Source organism: Pleurodeles waltl, chromosome 6, assembly GCF_031143425.1.
Source record: "Pleurodeles waltl isolate 20211129_DDA chromosome 6, aPleWal1.hap1.20221129, whole genome shotgun sequence".
Lineage (NCBI taxonomy): Eukaryota > Metazoa > Chordata > Amphibia > Caudata > Salamandridae > Pleurodeles > Pleurodeles waltl.
The window spans coordinates 1,562,205,230-1,562,217,972 of NC_090445.1; the positions used below are offsets into that span (position 1 = coordinate 1,562,205,230).

A 12,743-nucleotide genomic window follows, 5' to 3' on the forward strand; every position below is an offset into this window, starting at 1 on the left:
TAGACAATACTGTTGTGCAAATATAAAACATATGACAGTTTGGTGATTTATGTGGATGCAATCAGGAACTTTTAAATGAGACAAATGGTCCCAAAATTGGGGTGTGATCAGCTATCTCTTGCTATGAAGTAATCCGATCTGACAAAAGCTGGTAAACCAGGTAATTGTGGTGAAGACCAACAAGAGCATCCCCATTTTGTGCCCTGTCCGGGAAACCTGTGTTGAAACAAATCTTACTTCCTACAGATACAAGAACTATAAATCGCATGATTCGAAAGTGACAGGTCAGACTACTGAAATTCTATGAACATCTAACTACCTTGTGGGTGAACTGACTATGTAGTATTGCATGCCTTCTATATAAGGCATAATTCGTTTTATAATTGACAAAAAAGATGAAGAAAAGTGTGAGTGATTGGTAAAGATCTGATTCTGCATGTCTTTATTCCCACAGCGCAATGTCCATGCTGTTCACCCGCTCCAGTCCTGTGGTTGCTACTAAGAAGGACAAGAGACTCATGGCTGACGTTAATGCTTCTCCCCTCAAGCACTTTGTAACAGCCAAGAAGAAGATCAATGGTATATTTGAGCAACTGGGAGCATACATTCAGGAGAGTGCCACCTTTCTGGAAGGTAAAGTTTTCACTTAATCAGTTCATCCCAGCTCCCATAGTACTATATGTTCACTGTTAAACAGTTGGTACAGTGACTGTGTTGTGTGAAAGAATTAGTCCTCAGCAAAACTGTTAGTGGCTTTTCTCAGGTTGATGAATCTGCAATGTAAAAATACATGCAAATATATCATGCTATAAAAGTTCAGGCAGATTGTTCAAGCTAGGCTAAAAGTTTCAGAGATAAGAAAAAGAAAGTTACAGGGCATTGGCAGCTCTGAATTGTGTTTGCCATTTAATTCTTCTATAGTGATGCTTTATTGAACAATAGTCCATAAATCGCTGGACGTAGAAACACCACATTTTTCTTGAAGACAGGTGATATTGCCCTTTAAGTGTGATATTTTCATTTGGTAAAATCTGTTCTGCAGTCTTTGGAAGCATTAAAATACAAGGGTCAAAAATGTTTGTATATAACTTGACAATTGGGTTTGCAAATGGGTTACAATCAATCAATTGAATTGAAGCTGGTACTGCTTGTTGCCTATCAGGAGCTAATCGATTTTTGCAACAGTTGCTAGTTTAAATTTGCTGATTTGCTTGCTGTAGTTGTGGGTTAAATTTGCTGATTTGCACTTTGCAAATTTTACTGTAATCCTTTTCTTTTCGGCATATGTGTGCAGGTGAAGAACTCAGCGAGAGCTGCACAGGATCAGAAAACCCAACAGACTTAATTATATGTTGCTGACTTAAACATGTCTTTACTGCTTCAGCCTGGTACTTGAAAGGTCCATCTGGTCCTTGCTGGTTACAGCTGCTCCTTACTAGCTTGAACTGAACCTTACGGGATTCAGGTAGTTCTTAGTGGTTTCAGTTAACTCTTATTTGCTTCCACCCACTCTTGCAGGTTTGAACCAGCATCAAGTGGTCTCTGCTGTTTCTCACTGGTTTCATATGGGTCCTCCTATTCATGTGTTTTTTTTTTTTTTTAGTCCTTTCAAAGGAATCTTGATGATTTCAATATAGCCTTACATTGTAGTGGTTCATACTGGTTGCACTTGTTTCCCATTGACTTTACTGGTTTTATTTGGTTCTTCCTTGTTTCAAGCAGGTCGTACGGTCTTTCAGCTGATTTCTGCTGATTTGAGCTGCTTTTGTCAAGTTCCTACTTCTTTACAATTGATTTGCACTGGTTCTTACAGAGCCTTTTTTTAAGGTGCAGTTTTTAAGGGCCCGCTTTCTAGGAACGCCCCCACCCCCTCCCCCAACCCCCGTAAATTGAGCTGGATATTTTTAAAGTCCTGTTGTAATAACTGTGTATAAAAAAGCACAGCTAGTTTTGTTTTTCAGATGGACAGCTGGGCATGCGCACATGTGTGCATGTCCAGCCTACCAAACCAAAATTGCCAAACTGTCAGGCAGTTGGCTACATTTACATTTAAACAGCAGTCTTTCTCATGTCTTTCTCCTTGCTTTCCTTCACCTCCTAGATCTCACCCCTCTCCCTTTACCAATCTCCAAGAGTTTCAGGAAGGCCCCCTGAAAAAAGCCTAACCATGAATTTTCGGTTTTCCTCACCTTCAGCCTCCATTGACTCCTTCCGGAGTAGCCAGGACCCTCAAGTTATTCCTGCTTAACCTATTTTTAAACTCCTCAAACTTCCACTGGGCATCCGATATGCGAGACTCCAACATATTCGTGCCAGTTCTGTGAGATTCCTACTCCGTCTCCAACGATGCAATCCTAGTCTATAATTCTCCAAATTGCTCTGAGACTTGGGAACAGGTTTTAGCCACCTGGCGCATGGCACCATGCAATTTTCGGTAGAGTTCTGAGTTTTATCTGCTCAGATTTCCTCCCTGTGAGCCATAATACTGTGATAAATCGCCTCCATGGAGACAGATGTTGCCTGGGGGGGGGGGGGGAAGAGGGGGGCTTTCCCCAACGGAATAGTTCTTTTTAAACAAAGTGATACCAAATAGTTCCATAGTAAATCTTGGCTTTTAATAGAAGACTCTGAGCTTTCCTCCTTCTTTCTGTGTCCACTGTGGCTGGCCGAGCATCAGAGTGTGCCTGCCAGTGTCTCGAATCTTCACCATCTCCACTGTCCAGGCTGCTATCATCATCCAAAATACTTCCCCCTGCACACCTCTTAATATCTATTGATCCTAATTCTTCATCCAACCACTCAGACTGATCAGACAGTAAAAGAAAATGATCAGCTCCTTCGTCAGATCCTATCTTAGGGTCTGCCCATTGACTGCCAGCTCTACCTGTGGTCTGCCAAGCCCCCAGCTATTTAAAGCCTGTCGAAGATATAGCCCCAGATGTCTAAGTGACAGCATTCTTGGCCCCTCAGTGACTAATCAGTTGATTTAGATTGAAGAAAGCAGATATTGTGACAATGAGGTCTTGTGCTTCACTGGGTCTGCAGACCCAGGCCTCACAGGCAAGTTTAAGCTTTAACCAGAGCCCCTGTATTCCACCGAGAGCCTGAAAGTGCAGGTGCCGGCTTTCCTGAAGCAGGGCCTCCAGATTTCTTTTGTCCTTGGCTGGCCTTAATGCCCACAGCGAGTGGTGAGGGGGGACAGTGCTTGGGAGTTGGGAGGCTTACACGGAGGTGGGAGGGGAGGTTAAGGGGTGGATTCTGAAGGTATTCGAGAAGGGCGAAGGGTAGACAGCAGGGGTAGGGGGAAGAATTGGGGTTTCAGTTTTCTCTTCGGTATGGACGGTGTTTGTGAGCACAACAGTGACGTGGGGGGTGTTTGGGCATCTTGCCAGTTAAAACAAGCTTTTATTCAGTGGGATAATTTGACACACACTGTGGCATATGCAAATAAGGTGATTGTTTTAGGCAACAATGGGGCAGGATAGCATCAGTATTTGCTCTATCAAGGTCTGTGGATTGAACAACAAGAATAACCGGGCAGAATGGCATTGGGGCTCAAGGATATGTGGCCCAATATTGTTTGCTTGCTAGAGACTTGTGTAGTATGAGATAAAAAGAGAATGCTTGAAGAACTAGGCTATCCATTACTAGGCTGTACGATTCAAGGGAGCACAACAAGGGGAGTGGCTATTTTGGCTAGTCGTTTCGTGGGGGTCCCCGTTGGAGGAAAAAACTGATGGTATGGGAAGATGGGTTATCATGGAGTTCCGTATAGGTCTGCCAGTGTAACACTTTGCTCAGTGTACGGACCTAATGCGAACGACCATGCAATATTTCATTTTTGCAATTTAGAACTGGCGCTGTGGCCCATTCCACTCATATTCTGTGGGGATTTGAACATACATATGGAGATTGGCGCTGTTAGCAGGTGGGCTTCTCGGTACACAGGGCAGAAACCATTAGTCTTTTGGGTCATTCACAGTTAACTGTATTGTATTGTATTGTAATCGTATTTATTTAGCGCTTACTACACCTGACGAGGCGTCGAAGTGCTTTTCGATGAGTAGCACGCTACTCTGGAACTCAACAAGAATTAGTGATGGTTTATTATCGGGAAATAATGAGTACAGTTTTAGTATTATTATAAGTTAATTTGAGCTGCGGATATGAGAGTTTGTTAGATTGACTGGAGTAATGGAGGGGTGGAGGAGGAAAGAAATCCAGAAGTGTTAATTGGGAGTATATCCTTCATTTACTCAACCCAAAGGCTTGGGATGAGTAAACAGGGGTAGAGGAGGGAAGAGTATGTGGACGGGTTAGGGAGAGCATAGTAGCAGGGTGAGATAAAAGCGGGAGAATTTAGTAGGGTTGTGTGGGAGGTCACAGTAGTAGAGTGAGGTTTGGTGAGTTAGATGTGGAAGCGGAGGGAAGAGCTTAGGCAGAGTTATTTAGGAGATGAAAGTAGTAGAAGGGATTTGGGATGAGTCAGAGTGAGAATGGAAGATAGTTTGATAGAGACATGACATATGATGATGAGTAGATAAGTGTGATAAGATGAGAGCAGGAATTCATAGATATCTAGTATAACAACCCACCCAGGAGCCATGCAATGATCCACAAACATGCCAAGCACAGAAACAACATATACACATACATACACACACACACACACACACACACACGAATATACACACATATGCACATACAATACATAATTAGAACCATGGGTAAAATATACTTAGTCAAACAGGTTTAAAGAGTGTGTGTGTATTTTATTGTTATGACATAGTAGCGATACATATTTTCTAAAGAAACTATAAATGAATAGAAATATACACATAATCTGAAAAAAATATTTATCAACATAGGAATGTGCAGTTCATAGTTGTTTGAATGTGGTGGTTATGAAGGAAAGAGCCAACTCTTGAGTAGTTTTCTGAAGACAAGAAAGTTATCTGTGCCTCTTATAGTTGAGAGTAATGAATTCCATAGTTTGGCTACTTGGACGGAGAAGGATGTACCACCTATAGTCTTTTTCATGTATGGTGGTGTTCTAAGGCGGGGTGCCAATCATGAGCGGAGGTTTCTTTGTTGGATGTATTTGGTAATTTTGTTTCTGATAAAAAGCGGTCCTGTTCCATGTATAGCTTTGTGGGTGATACAAAGCAGCTTGAAAGTGCATCTTCTGGCAACGGGTAACCAGTGTAGTGCTCTCAAGGCAGGGGAGATGTGGGCTTGCGGCTTTTTCATGTAATAGTAGCCTGGCTGCGGAATTCTGGATACGTTGTAGTTTTTTCATAACAGATAGAGATGATCCATGGTAGAGGCCATTGGCATAATCCAGTTTGGATAGTACAAGCGAGATAGTAGCTTGCACCTTGTGTGGAAATCCGAGGTGGGGGAAGATGCGTTGTAAAGTCTTCAAGGTGATGAAGCTTGTTCGTGCTAATTTGTCCACTTGGGCATTCATAGTTAACTTGAAATCCATGGTGATTCCTAGGTTTTTAACTTCCTTGGATAATTGAGGAGGTGGTGCGAGATCGTCAGGCCAGACGCACAGGGGGTCATAATTTTTCCAGTCACCAGATAGGAGTATTTCTGTTTTGGAGGTATTTAGTTTGAGACGGCTCCAGGTCATCCACTGATCAACGGCTCTGAGGCAACTGAAGATTTGTGAGTTTTCAATGTTTTTGGCGCATTCTAATTTAAGTAGTATTTGTGTGTCATCTGCATAGTTGTAGCATGTGAGATGGAAATCATTGATCAGTTCTGGTAAAGATATCATGTAGATGTTGAAAAGCAAAGGTGAGATGATTGACCCTTGGGGGACCCCTGCTTTTGTGAGGTAGGGTTCGGACGAGAAGGGGGGTGAGTGGGTCATATTAGATCTTTTTTGAAGATAGGAAGTAATCCAGTTGAGAGCAATCCCTTGTATGCCGGCTTCGTGGAGTCTTTGAGTTATGGTGTCATGGTCAACCGTATCAGAGGCAGCTGAGAGGCCCAAGAGAAGTAGTGCAGCAACTCCATTTCGGTCGACTGTGTTTTTAAGATCATCCCAGATTGCTATGAGTGCTGATTCAGTGCTTCTTCCTGGGCGGAATCCAGTATGGAAGTCTGAAAGTATAGAATTGTCTTCAATGAATTGTGACATCTGGGCGAATGCTGCTCTTTCTATCAATTTGCCCAGGAAAGGTCCATTTGTGATTGGTCTGTAGTTGGGTTCTTGCGGCTCTAGGTTTGTTTTCTTTAATAAAGGTTGTATGTATGCCTTTTTCAGGTCTACAGGAAAAGTTCCTGAAGTTAAAGAGTTGTTGATGATTCTTCTTACAGGTGTGGCAGCAGAAGTAAATAGAAGAATGTTCTTGAAGATTTGTGGTGGGCAAGGGTCAGAAGGGCAACCAGAAGGTCTGCTTGCTTTGACCAAATCCAGAAATTCATCCTGGGATATTTGTTTGAAGGACTGTAGAGGTTGGGTTGGTTTATTCTTAGGGGGTATTTTAGGAAAGGGGTTGGTGCTGATGGCTTTCTTCTGTTTTAAATAGGAGTCCAATGTGTCTGCCTTGGTTGTGTAGTGAGTTGCCAATTTGTTTGTGACATCTTGAGTAGTGGGATGACTTCCTTCCGTGAATGTAGGTTTTCGAAATTCATTGAGAATTTTGTAAATCCTTGTTTGTAGATTGAGCATTTTGAATTCTGTCTGAGGAGTCTTTTTTTTTTTTTTTTAGCTTTTTTGATTGATGATTTGTATATTCTGTTAAGTTTTTGTGTAGCTGCAGTTTGTCTTGACTGTTTGTTTTGAGCCAGGTCCGCTGCAACTTTCTGATTTGTTGCTTTATCTTTTTAAGTTCTGTGTTTCTCCAAGGTGTTGGTTTTCTTTTGTTGTGCTGAGTTTTTCCGAGTGGTATTAGGATATCAAAAGCTTCCTGTAGCCACTCATAAAGTTTTGGCACAGAATTAATTGTATCTAGATCTGTGTTTGCTGTTAGTTGTGTTTCTAAGTGATCCAAATTGAGTTTGCTCCATGGTCGATAGGTGTATGTATGCAAGGAGTTGTGGGGTGTGTTGATTTGTGGAGTTGTATGTTGGAAAGATCATGGGCTGATTGATGTGTGGGGAGCCCTTAAACAGGATGATCCAGGATTCACATTTTACTCCCATCCACATAAAAAGTTAGTTCAACTAAACTACTTTTATGTATCTGATAGGTTAAAAGGTCTGATAGAGATCCAACGCCTTCACAGGGTGTTCACAGATCATAATCTCTTAGTAATAGAATGTACAATAGCTGGATTTGTCAGGCTTTTCAGAGTTTGGACTTTTGATAGGAAACTCCTTTCAGAAAAGGACTATGTTATCCATATGTGATATTAGCTTAAGGAGTTCATTAAGTTCATCTTGGGTAAGCAGGTGTTAGAGATGAGATTTTGAGCTTTGGGCTACGCAAGCAGCGCTAAGCACCTTCCCATGTTAAAGAGTTGTCTGCAGTCTTACTTAAGCATGAGGCTGAATTGGCAAGGTTGATCCTGCTGAGCCGGGACAGTGCTGAGGTTATGCAGAAGATAGTAGTAAAAGCTCAAATTAACAGGCAGTACAGTGAAGTGGTGGTGGGCATGTTTTTAAATCATAAGGCTGACTGCCATGAATTTGGAGAGAGATGTGGTAAATTACTGGCACATTGTACCAGGCAGAGGGAGGCGGAGAGAGGGGGAAGGGCCATCAGTGACAGTCAAGGTCAGACGATGGAGAATCCACCTGAGATTCTCGAGGTATTTAAGAACTACTATGCAGATCTATACATGGAAGATGTTTCCTCGTCGCCAGTTACCTACGTAACGTGTCTGCAGTTTTCTTCCAGAAAAAGTTAAGTGATTTAGAGAAGGCTCAAGTTGAATTACCGATTGAACTTGAGGAAATAACTGTTGTAATCGGCTCCATGGCAAGGGGGAAGGCTGCAGGGGCAGATACAATTCCTCTGGAGTTTTACAAGGTGTTTCTTCCTGAGTTGTTGGATGTAATTCTGCTCACCTTTATTTCAGTTCAGGTAGAGGTAGTGACCCCACCGTCTTGGGCAGACACGAATATTGTGGTCTTTAAGAAAAAGGGTAAACCCCCATCTGAACTCTGGTTCATAACGCCTGTTTCATTGATTAACACAGACACAAAAATATATTTAAAAATCCTGGCTGGTAGACTAGGATTGGCTATAGCCAAGTTGGTTTCACCTCACCAGCATGGGTTTATTCCACGACAGGAGTCTGCAGATCATGTTCTAATAGTGATTACTCTCGTAGATGTTGCTGAAGTAACTAAATCACCCATTGGACTGGTGCTATTGAATGCTGAGAAAGCCCTTGACTGTGTCTCCTGGTGGTATCTCTGGGAGGTATTGCGGTGGAAGGGTCTAGGCCCAGAGTTTCTTTAGGTCGATTAGTGCCCTCTATCAGTCATCTAAGGCCAGGATACAGATCATGGTAAGGGCTCTGAAGTGATTTATATTAGTAGGGGAACGACACAGGGTTGCCCTTGTTCACTAATTCTGTTTGCCCTCTATACCGATCCATTTATCGCTCGTTTGGAAGGTAATTATAGGATTCAAGCAGTCACGATAAATCAGATCCACTACATGGTATTTGCTTATGCTGACGGCATAGCGATTGTTACACAGAACCACAGGAGGGCCCTTGCTGCTGTAGAGGAGGAAGCCAGCATTTTTGGTGCTATCTGTGAGTATCATCTAAATGAGGATAAAAGTCAAGTTATGAGCTCTGAAGATTCTGTCCCAGAAGACAGGCGCTGGGTTGATGAAGTGACGTACCCAGGGGTTGACCTCTCTTCTAGTGTTGAGAAGATAGTTGTGGAAAATTCTGAGCCTTTATTGAATAAGATTACACAGGACATGCGTAGAATTACTAATCTTCATCTAACAATTATGGGCAGATGGAGTGTGTTAAAGATGTTGGTGCTCCCAAAAGTACTTTATTTATTTAGGACTATACCACTGGAAATTCATCGGAGTTGGTCTGTGAAGATGGATAGCCTTTGCTTTGGCTTTATTTGGGACTTTCAGAAGCCAAGGAGAACAGCGAAGTATATGATCTCCCTAGGGCGCGTCGCGGTTGGGCAGCCCTTGGTTCCTATACTATTATTGGGCTTGTACGCCACAACACCTGACAGTTCAGATTACTGGTAACAGTGGACAGACTAACTCTGCTACTTTGCCCTCTATTTACAGATTGACTTTGGGGGATAAAGTTAAGAGTTGTTTTTGAAGTATTTTGAGTAGAGTTACTATAAGAGAACTCGGTTTAAGATGGTCATCGGGGCCTTTTAAGGTTTGGCATCCGATTAGGAAGTGCTACAGTATTACTATTACTGAACCATTATACCCCGTTATGCAATTCTCCCACCTTACCGGGTATATTTCATGATGGTATGTGTAAAAGGTATGAAGCTTGTGGGATCACGAGACAGGGCGATTATTATATTTATTTTTTTTGAGAATGGCCAATGCCATTCTTTTCAGGAGGTACAGTGTTTTGGGTTGGGGAAGGATCATTTTTACAAATACCTTCAGATTCGTGATTATCTCACTAAATTGGATACTAATCAACTCTTGGTGGTGGAATGCCTATAATTGGAATGATCGATCGATCCCGTATAGGGCACATTTACGGCATTGCGATTGCAGGTCTTGCACACGACATGGAGCTGCAGAATACAGGGTGGGAGGTTGGGGATTAAGGGGTCATTGCTATGGAATCTGTTGATTTGTGAGGAAGTACTTTTCAGCATTGGATTTAAAAGTCAGCTTTTTAAGACAGTTTTTTTACTTGTATCACACGCCAGGTGTAGGGTTGAGAAAGCGGACCTAATGCACGTTTGTTGCTCGTTCTCGATTGGGAAGCTATTTTGGGGCAATCGCTGAGTTTTTGAGTTTAATATTGAAAAAACAAATACAGATTACATCCCAGGCAGTCATTTTTGTCCTGGCCAGCGAACAGGGCCTTTCACAAGCAGGCTGCGATTTATTTATTGTGGATATGGCCATGGCACGTATGTGTATTGCAGCAGCATGGATAAGGGCTGAGTCCCCCAATTTATGGAGTGTCAAACCTACTTTTTGCCCATTTACAATTTAGAGAAACGTCTTTATAAGCGGAGGGGGAGACATGTGAGGAGGAAGGGCCACCTAATTTGGGCACCAGTCAAGGAATGGATACAGTCGGTCAGGGGGAAATAATCTTTTGGGCCGTACTATGAGGCAGATATTCGGTGGAGCGGCCCCTGTGATTAACAGGCAAGGGTATATGATTATGACTGCCTTGTATGGTATTTAATATTTCTTAGTTTCCAGTGTGTGTCAACTGGATTTGTGGTTGGTGCACTCTGTGCCTGACTTTCATGAAGTTTAAGATTATATATTAATGTATGTTTTCTCTCAATGTTTTTTTTTCTTCTTCTTCACTAAATCTGCGACCAGGGGGTCCACATTCCGTTCGTCGCACCAACAAACCCATCGCCTCCATGCTGAGGCATAGCCTTTGTGAGGGCCAGGAGCCCAGTTAGAAAGAAGGCTGTTCCGAAAGACCTGGCATTTGCCATCGTCTCCTGATACCCTTCATGCCATCAGGACCAGTCGGCCCAATAGTATTAGAGGATGCGGGCGACCTGATGGATCTGAAGGGAGTTCGTGGAAGACTGGATTCCGGGACAGGACTCTGACATGTCACTTCCAGTAACAAGGGGAATCCGCACTGATCTTTTCATATGTGTGTCACCAGGACTAGTTCTGCCTAATGTTGCCACATCTGAGATAGGATTCTCAGAATCATGATGAAAGGAGGGAAGGCATAATGGAAATTTGCCCACCAGATCTGCAAGAATACATCTGAGCTCACTGCCATGGAATTGGGTCTCCAATTGAAAAAGATCGTAATCTGTGCATTCAGTCGGGATGCAAACAGATACAACACACAAGGGCTACAAACTAAGTTGAGGCGCTAAAATGTTTCTGGGTGTAACCTCCAATTGCTGGCATCCCTCAGGAATGGAGAGTTCTAGTCCGCCATTTGCCTGGGATGTATTCTGCAGTCACTGATATCTTGTTCTAGAGGAAAAAAGTCCCAAAAATCTTTAACAATTTCCGCTAGAAGACAAGATCTCGTTCCTCCAAACGTACTGCAGTGATATTGACCATCTGCAAAAGAATACAACATTGAGCTTTGCGCGTGGACAAGGTCTTGATCACAAAGGAACCAAAAGGCAACTCTAGGCAGTTGATATGCAAATAGAGTTCCAACAGGGACCCCCTGCGGAGATTGGACCGCTTCTTGCGCCCCATTGCCCTCTGCTGGTGTCTGACTCTACCACTACATCCGGAACGCTGCCATAATGGCTCTGCTGTTCCAGGCCTCCATGTGATCTATCCACCACAACATTGCCACCCTGGCCTCCGGGGACAAGAATATCTGTTCTGCATCAAACAACCTCTTCCGAACATGAAGGTTCTCCAAATGCTGGAGGGTTCGATAATGCAGGGAACTCAGAAATATTGCCTGAATGTAAGAGGTTAACAGCCCCACAGTCTGTGCTCAAGATCTCAGACCATTGACGAGGACAGAACTTGTATCAGTTCCTTCTTGATTGAGACAATTTTGTGAAAAGGAAGACACACTTGGTACTCAACTGAATCTACTTGAAACCCCACAAATTCCATTACTTAAGAAAAAATCATGTACAATTTTGGGACATTGATTAGAAAGCCCAAATCTTGTAATAATTGCATCGCTCAGTTTAAGTGCAGAAGAACCTTGTCTTGATTTTGATCCATAATACTCATGTCCTCTAAGTAAATAATGAGGTGAACCGCTCTGACTCTGAGGTCTTCCACCACCAGCTTCAGTATCTTGGTGAAGCACCAGGGGGCCGAGGAAAGCCTGAAGGGAAGGAAAACAAATTTGTACCTTTGATGTGACCTTCGAATTTGCAGAAATCATCTGTGAGGAGGGAAAATGGAAATGGAAAGTTATGCATCCTTCAAGCTAAGTATGACCAACCAGCCGTTCTCCTGGAGAAGATCCCTGTACAAGTGAATGTCTTCCATTTTGAAGTGGTGTTAAACCACCCAATAATGTAATTAAATGAGGTTGAGGACCAATCTGAACCCACCTCCTTTCTTTGGCACTAGTAAAATCATGCTGACAAAGTGCCTGGGGTGGGGTTGCGTCCACATAATCGCTTCCTTCTGCAAAAGTTCCAATATTTCTATGTCTATGAAACTCGCTTCTTGTTGGGAAAAGGATAGGGCCTTGGAGGACGACGTGTTGAATGGGAGGCCTATATAAATCTATCTTGAACCCTTGAACGGTTTGTAACACCCAAGGAGTGTTCCTAATCCGGCTCCAATTTGACTGAAAATGCCAAATAACACCCCCCCCCCCCCTCCCCAATGTGACTTGTAAAGGAGAAAACAAACTTACCTGAGTAGGAGGAATCTAGCAATCCTGTTGTTCCGCCACCATACCCTGAGCAGTAGAAGCATCCTAGACTTTGTTGATTCATGGTGGGGTAAAAAATTCCCTAGCGAGAGGTGTTTCACAGTTTCCTCCTAACCTTCTCAAAGCTGTTACGGAGACAGGACTAGACATACTCTGCCACCTCCGGTAAGGGACACCACTCTGAAAACCTCTGGTGTATTATGTCATCTGGGTCAAAGAATAGGAGTTATTCTTGCCTAGATTGTG

At 42.9% G+C, this 12,743-nt stretch overlaps 1 protein-coding gene across 2 annotated transcripts in view; it reads left to right on the plus strand.

Annotated features, from left to right (window-relative positions):
* Positions 1 to 12,743, plus strand: part of MFN2 (mitofusin 2) — a 138,201-nt gene that overhangs the window by 26,835 nt on the left and 98,623 nt on the right. For both annotated transcript variants that reach the window (XM_069241259.1, XM_069241260.1), the window contains exon 2: positions 455 to 633. In XM_069241259.1, coding sequence (XP_069097360.1) covers positions 459 to 633 — 175 coding nt within the window. In that variant the 5' untranslated portion in view covers positions 455 to 458. The remainder of the gene's footprint in view (positions 1 to 454; positions 634 to 12,743) is intronic.